Raw genomic sequence first — 8,916 nt, 5'->3', positions numbered from 1 at the left:
TCGAGCTAAATTATGAGAAAGAGGTGGAGAAGTGCGTAAAAGAGAGTGGAGAGCTGGTTCAACAGGATGATGATGGTGATGATGGTCTTGTCGAGAGATACAACCCACTTCGCATTATTAGCTGCAATGGCAATTTTTATGCCCGAACATACCCACGACAAAGGTTATTACTAATCGAGAAGCTTAAACCTGACAGCATAGTCATGAGATCATTACGTTTTCAGATTCCAATGGGCCTTACTGGTATAACACGCTCTCAACTGTTCTTGCCTGAATTTCAAGGCAAAATCTACTCTATATCGTTTGGATTTGGAGAATATGCAGTGATAGGGAAAGAAGTTGTTGTTATTGATGTTCATAGAGTAGATCCATCCCACAAGATTTGGGAGAAAGTTGAACATGTACCGGATCTTGCCTTCTTTCTGAACTATTATGAAAATTATGCTTTTTGTTGTCAAGTAATCGAGCCAGAAATCCATGGAAATCGAATATATTTTCCTTTAAAGGAAATTTTGTACTCGTACAATATTAGAGATAGAACATTATCACATTCTCGTCCTTTGCCAAATATACAATCATCATATTCATCATTCTGGAGTAAAAACTAAACTTAGATATATTTATTTATTTTATTTGAAGTCAATTGAACTTGCCTAGTGTTGTAGGCCTTTGCTTTTGTAATTTGAGATGTTAGCAGTGATTAACAGTACTGTCTTCTACTCATTCAATGTCATTTTCTAGATGCATTATGGCAGAAGAGGAATATGCAAGAGTGCAAGTCCAAGAGGGACAAAGCAATGTGGCAGTGGAGAAAGGAGGCGATGAAGGAAGAAATATAATGATCTTCCATTAGATATTGCTGCTGAGATTGCTATGCGTCTCACTTTAGTTGATTACTTGCACATGCGCACTACTTGTACAATGTTTCGGTCGGTATCCCCTCCTGTTGATTGGAAGAAGAAGGCCCTGGAAGGGTTGGAGCTCCCTCCACTGTCCCAATGGCTTATCTTCTTCGAGAAAGATGGTGTTTGCTCCTTGGTTGACCCAAGACATGGTGACAAGTATCTAATAAGCTTACCTCCTTCATTATCAAACTGTGGGATTTACTATTCAAAGAATGGGTGGCTGCTAATGTCTGGGAATACGAATTCTACATTCCTGTTTAATCCGTTCACTAGAAAAATCGTCCCATTTCCAAAAGATGATATTCCCTATCGTTTCTTTACTTCTAACATGGGCTTTTCCTGCTATCCAACCTCTTCAGATTGTTTGGTTGTTGTGTTTGGTCAAAAGTTCTATGAAAAAGTTAACCTAAGCTACACTCGTCTAGGGGGCCAAGGATGGACGGATGTTGACTTTGTCTTCTGTGAAAATAGCCCGGTATTCTATCAGGGAGCATTCTATTGTTTGGGACGTGGTGGAAATCTTGGAGTTCTACAATTTACAGCCGGTGAGGTCACCTGGAGAGTTCTTCCCAAGCCTACAAGGCCTTGCTGCTCCTACCATCAGAACTTTCTGGTGGAATGTAATGGGGAGCTTTTGTCTGTGTTTGTTGGTGAATTTGGAAAAGGGGTTCGGATTTTCAAGCTGAATCACTTTCCAATGGCATGGATCGAGGTTGAAAGTTTGGGACATTATATGATTCACATCAGTCGTTCTTCTTCTCTTGCTGCAATGGCAACAGCCCCTGGCATGGAGAACAAAATCTACTTCCCCAGATTCTGTGGCCAAAGTGGTCACAGCATTGTGTTTTACTCTCTCGATACAAAGAAATTTCATTCATTTGAGAGTGGGGATGCAGACGAAGATTTCTATAGCACTAGAGCACAATTGTGTTCCTGCTGGATTGAACCTACTTGGTGTTGAAACCTTAATCTTTTCATTGCTATATATTGTTGAAGTCTAGGTATAGAAACATTTTCTTTCTATTATTATTGTTATTATTATTAATATTATTATTCCGTGAATGCAAGGATCTAAGTTCAAGTATTGTTCTTAATGGCTTCATGTGTCTTGCCACATGTCTACTCACTTTTTTTTTTTTTTTTTCATGAATATTTTTGTATATTACAAGTATATTTTTTATGATTTTTTTATTTTTATATTAAAAAGTATTGAATATTTATATTTTGTTTTAAAAATTTTGAAATTTTTAATATAAAATAAGTTAAATCTAAAATTTTTATCTTAAATCTTTGTAAAATTTGTGGCAGGATAAACATTTTAGAAAACAAAATAACATTTAACTAAATAGGAAATTTTTTGATAATATTATTTATTAACATCTTTTTTAACTATATAAGAAATTAATAGAATTTTCATTGATCAACTGACCCATATCCACATTATTGAATATTGAAACCTCATTAATTTATGGGCCAAAGCCCAACTTCATTAAAAAAAAATTGTGTGAACAAATATTAACTATTCGTCTAAATATTTTATAATTAGACAAAGCACATTTCGATTTGAATATTTCGATTGATTTTTAATATTTGAAATTTACAATCAAATTGACTTAACAAATTAATCATTAATAATATATCTTTAAAAATATTATATTTTTTATATTTTTAATATTTTGTAATGTAGTCGTTCCTCTCTCTCAAATCCCTTCTGTCTATGTATATAATGTTAATAATAATATTTTCATTATTAATATCTTTACTAATAAATCAATTACCAAAAATGCCCAATACAACCATTACTAAAAATAGATAATCATGTTATTGCCATGTAAAATACACAATAAACAATATAGATGGATTCCAGTTGATTAGACTATTGGTGCAATTAATTTTCATATGAGTATATAAGCTCATCATGACTTGCTTGATCTTAGAGTAAGTACACAAATAAGAATGATAAGGCAATCTAGAAAAATATGTGGTCGGTAAAATAAAACATCAAAATGTTATAAATCCGGAAGAGTGCTTCTCTAATAGAACCACATAACTCATGAACGATGTTGATTCACAAACAAAGATGATTCATTAGAAATCAGCTATGATCTTAGAAAAGTTTGTGATTAATAAAATAAAATATCAAATGTTGCAAATCTGAATAGATGTTTCTCCATTTAAAACAACATCATTCATAAACGATGTCGGTTATCTTAATTAGCATTATTATATAATGATTTTTATCTTCATAGTTCATTGTTTCACCCTTAATTTCAACCTCCCTATCATTAGTATAAATTTAATTAATGATAACATCTAGGTGAATAACTTCATGACTCATGTCATTAATCATGACATTAATATCTATTCTTAACTGAACAACCTTTTATACATTTAAGCTTCTTTTTTACTTAACCAAATTAGAGTATTGTATTAATAATCAAATGCACGTAATCAAAGTTTAGAATATTTAACGATATTTATATTTTATTTAAAAAATTTAAGATTTTTTTTATTTTTTAAAAATATTTTATTAATAATCAAATGTAAAAATATATTTTTCATGTTTTTTAATTTTATATATTAAAAGCATTGAATATTTATATTTTATTAAAAAATTTAGATTTTTAATATATTATATCGTACGTGTATCGTGTGATACACGTGCAATATAATTGATCAAAATGATATAATGCATCGATTCATATTGTTTCTGATTAGTATCATATTATATGTATAATTTTATTACCATTTAAATCACATAATAAAAATTATATGTTGATTATTTTACTTGTTTCCAACTTTTTACTGATCATATTAAGTATTCTTGATCGATCAATCTCTTAAAAACTTAAATTTCCTTTTTGCTCAACCAAATAAGAATATTGTCATAAAATTAAAGTTTAGATTAACGCGCAATATTTATATTTTGTTAAAAAAATTCATAATTTGTTTTCATAATTTTTAAAGAGTATTACATTAGAAATCAAATATATTTTTCATTATTTTTTAATTTGTTCATATTAAAAAATATTAAATATTTGTATTTTGTTAAAAAATTTTATAAACATTTCATTTAAATAATAAAAAAAAAGGGACTCAAAAATGATATCTGCAAACATACCCACTACAATCAAAAAATTTAAATCCAATTCCCTTAATGAAGTTGAAGAAGATATGAACATGTAACTAAAAATGAAGCCTAACATTGTTGTTGTAATAATTGGTGATGAAAATTTATTTTTTTTGAAAAGTAATAATTAATTAGATATTAAAACAAACTTTACAAAAAAGGAGGCAAAACCTTTATAACACCTGTTCTAGATCTACCGACAATCAAAAACATAGAATTGAGGACCCCAAGTCCTAAGCACATTCCACAAACATCTCAACTTTGCATACGTAATGACAATCTACTTAAAGCTTGTTTTTTTAACTTGGCTTAGTGAACAGAAAAAAAATTATCCCCACAAAATTTATCTAGACTTGGATACCTAATAAAAGTTTTATAATTAAGCAAAAAAAGTTATATTGTATGTGTATCATACCATACCCTTTAGATACTTGATTATGATACCATATATATATATATATATATATATTTGGATACTTAATAAAAATTTTTTAGTTTTTTAAATTTTTTATTATTAATATTAATTTAATAAAAATAAAATATTTTCTAATTATTTTATTCTTAACGTTGCAATGAAAATTCTCTAAAAAAAACACAAAATAGATAAGTGTCAAATTTTAAACTCTAAAGACAAATTTATTAGTCTCAAACCATAAAATACTTATTTTATTTACCTTCTTTATAAAAAAAAATCAATAGTTCTAATTTCTAACTTCTAACTAATTCTAAGAAATTTGATTAATTTATTGATTAATTATTTCTAAAAAATTTAATTAATTTTAAAAAAAGAGAAGAAAAAGCTAGTCAACTTAAGAGTAAACAAAATCAAATCAGATCAATTACCCACCTAAACAAAATATGATTTGGATAAAAAAGTTTGGTCTAATTGGTTTATTGGATCAATTGGTCCAGTTAATTTTTTGATCAGTTCTCAATTTTAAACTTTTTAGACCAATCCATCCAAAAAATCAAACTAATTTTTTATGTATATTATATATATGAATATAAATAATATTTTTTATATATAATAAGAAAAACTAATAGTAAACTTAATTAATAATATACTTAAAATATATTAATTTCTTATATATACGTAAACAAATCGTAATCATAACAATTTAATTTTAATTATATTTACTCATTTATAAATCTATATTAATATGAAATTACAAGTTATATATTTTAAATGATATAACTTATATGTTAATATTGCAATATATGATAGTAAATATTCTATGTAGTAATATGTTATAATTATTACATCTTAAAAATGTTTTGTAATATAGAATGTTAAGAATACATACACATATATATATAAAAAATTTTGTATAGCTATTATATATATATATTTAATTTAAACATAAGAACTACTATAACTTATAATAAACTTTATTTATATGATTACATTTAATATCTTTATTAATTATCACTTTAGTTTTTATAGCATATTGTTTATATTAGTTATTATTTATACAAATTTTGGTATAAAACATTAGAACATATAAGTTGTGTCATTAATTTTATATATATAATAAAATAATATATTTTATATATACATATATTTAATTTATACATAAATATTACTGTAACTTATAGTAAACTTTATTTATATGATTATGCTTAATAATTTTGTTAGTTATCGCCTTAATTTTTATAACATACAGTTTATAATTAGTTATTATTTATACAAATTTTGAATTAAAAAATAAAATATTATAACATATAAATTGTATCATTAATTTCATATATATAATAAAGTGAGATTATATATATATATATAATTTATATGTAATTTGTATATTTTATAATTATAAATGAAGTTTATAAGTTTTAATATTATAATTTGTAAAAAAAAAAAGGTGAAAAAATTTTAGTCCATTGGCTCAAAACCAAACCAACCAAATTAGTTCTATATTTGGTCGATTTGATCTTTTTTTATATTTGGTCGGTTTTGGTTGATATTTTAAAAATATTTGATCCATTTGGTTCTTAAATATGACAAATCAAACTACCCAATTCATCCATTTGCGCACCCCTAAATCAATTAGAGATGAGCAAAATCAAATTAGACCAATTCCCTACCCAAACCAGATGCAATTTAGATAAAATAGTTTGGTCAAATTAGTTTTTTAGTCAGTTCTCGGTTTTAAAATTTTTAGATCAATCTAGCAAAAAACCCAAACTAATTTTTTGTATATATTATATATTAATATATATAATTTTTTATATATATTAAGAAAAATTGATTAGAAACTTAATTAATAATATACTTAAAATATGTTAATTTATTATATTTACGTATACAAATCATAATAATAATACTTTAATTTTAATTTTATTTATTTATAAAATTATATTAATATAAAATAATAAGTTATATATTTTAAATGATATAACTTATAGGTTAATGTTATAATATATGATAGTAAATATCTTACATGCTGTTATGTTATAATTGTTAGATCTTAGTAATATTTTGTAATATAAAATGTTATGATATATATAAATATATATATATAATCGTATCACTATTTTATATATATATATAATTTATAGATAAAAATTATTATGACTTATAATAAATTTTATTTATATGATTACACTTAATGATTTTATTAATTATCACCTTAGTTTTTATAACATATTATTTATTATTAGTTATTATTTATATAAAATTTGATATAAAATATTATAATATATAATTTATGTCATTAATTATATATATAATAAAGTGATATTATATATATTAAATTTATACACATAAGTATTACTATAACTTATAATAGACTTTATTTATATGACTACACTTAATAATTGTATTAATTATCATTTTAATTTTATAAGATATTGTTTGTAATCGATTATTATTTATACAAATTTTTATATAAAAATTAAAATATTATAATATATAAATTATATCACTAATTTCATATATATATAAAATATAATAATATTATATATATTCTATAATTATAAATAAAATTTATAAATTTTAATATTATAATTTATTAAAAAAATTTAATTTATTAATTTAAAATAAACCAACCAAATCAATTTTATATTTCATTAGTCGGTATTGGTCCTCCACCGCAGTTACAGTTGGAGCTACCATTTCTTTATCTACTTCTTGCTGTGTCAGGTCGTGTTTGTTCAAATAAAAGTTGAAGGGGAAAGTGAACACTCAACTCGAAATACAGTCTAACGTCATGGTCATTATAACTGCTTAACATTGTTGTCATTGCGGCTGGTTCTTACCCATTCCTTCGAAAATTGATTTGTATTTACATTACAGATATAATTTTAATGAATTTTTAAAATTTTCATATTAAAAAGTATTGAATATTTATATTTATTAAAAAATATTTAAATTATTTAATATAAACTATATTAAAATAAAAAATTTATCTTAATTTTCGTAAAATTTCAAAACTGAAATTAATACACATTTAAAAACGAAAAAAAAAATAAGGATGCATTATTTGTTGATTTCCTTTCTACTATTCGGAACTTGAAATAGAGAAAGAAAACAAAAGCAAAGAAAGGGACATGGCAAATGGTAAGAAGTTTTAGGAGAAGTCTATGCATGTGATGCACGCAAGTCTTGGCCACGAACTCCACGTTTTCCACCCTCTCCAAACTCATGGCTTATCGCAATCTAAAACTTTTAATAATATTTATTAATTAATTGTTTTAAGGGAAAAAAAATCTAAAACTTTTAATAATATTTATTAATTAATTGTTTTAAGGGAAAAAAAATAGAGATCATAATTAAAAAAAAGAAAAGAAAAACATTGGCTAGACTAATGGTTCTTATGCTCCATTGTAATAAGGAGACAATAGTTGAGGTTTACACTTGTGTTTATTTTTTATTCTTTTCATTTTAGACTATTAACTTTATTTTAAAATTTTTTTAAGTTTTTTAAAAATATAATTTATTATTAATATTAATTTAATGAAAATAAAAGATTTTCTAGTTATTTTATTGTTAATGGTGGCATGAGAATTCTATAAAAAAAAACACTAAACAAATAAGTGTCAAATTTCAAACCAATAACAAATTTATTAGTCTTAAACTATAAAATACTTATTTTATTTACCATCTTTACAAAATAAATTAATAGTTCTAATTTCTAACTAATTCTAAGAAATTTAATTAATTTATCTTTTTTTTCACGTTATGAAGCTTTCAAATTAGATAATATTATTTACTCATTTTTCTTTTAATTGTAATTGTCTGTTATACACGTTTTAATTTATTTGATTTGATGGGTCAGATATTGATAGATAAGATTGTAACGACAGTGAAGGTTTTATATTACAATGCTTGCATCAAAGGAAGGATGATCCTCCTTTTGACTAAATGGTGGATTGCTATCTTTGTACCGACCAATTAGGTATCAATATAGTTGAAATTAGGTCTTGGTTGTGTAATTGACATCGATTTTAAAGTTTTAAAATTAAAAAAAAATTAAAAATGAACAATAAAATATGAAAATTTGAACACGCTTTTCTACCTAGGCACTGATGGAGACAGAGAATTGTGTGGCACTAAATTGTTTATATAAGATATATAATTGAAGAGTGGCAGACAAAAAAAAAATTAATGCAAAAGTATTTGGGATTAAGAGACTTAGATTTCCCTATCTTGATTTTGATCAAACCCTAAACACTATTTTTGTCACTTTCTTATCATGTATGACTTAATTTCACGAATCTCGTAAAAAAAAATATTTCGATTATATTTTATGGGAATGACAATAAATTGCATACAAGGCCTAATTTTAGTTAAGGATTTAAAATTGGGCATATTTATCAATCAATCAATCGTTAGTAAGTTCGTTTTTGTTGATAATTTTTTGATTAATCATATTATATGAATTA

The 8,916-nt window shown here is 24.4% G+C and overlaps 1 protein-coding gene across 1 annotated transcript; it reads left to right on the top strand.

Moving 5' to 3' along the window:
• Positions 1-873: 873 nt before the first annotated feature.
• LOC110418900 (F-box/kelch-repeat protein At1g57790-like) lies at positions 874-1,866 on the top strand. Its single transcript, XM_021431720.2, has one exon. The coding sequence runs from the start codon at positions 874-876 to the stop codon at positions 1,864-1,866; it is 993 nt and encodes a 330-aa protein (XP_021287395.1).
• The last annotated feature ends 7,050 nt before the right edge of the window (positions 1,867-8,916 follow it).

Source organism: Theobroma umbraticum, unplaced genomic scaffold, assembly GCF_002168275.2.
Source record: "Theobroma umbraticum cultivar Fairchild unplaced genomic scaffold, ASM216827v3 scaffold_67.0, whole genome shotgun sequence".
NCBI lineage: Eukaryota > Viridiplantae > Streptophyta > Magnoliopsida > Malvales > Malvaceae > Theobroma > Theobroma umbraticum.
This window is presented reverse-complemented; position numbering and strand designations above follow the sequence as displayed.

What these genes read in the sequence shown, in the direction of transcription:
- LOC110418900 (XM_021431720.2), top strand. Translation starts at nt 874, where the DNA reads ATGCGTCTCACTTTAGTTGATTACTTGCACATGCGCACTACTTGTACA.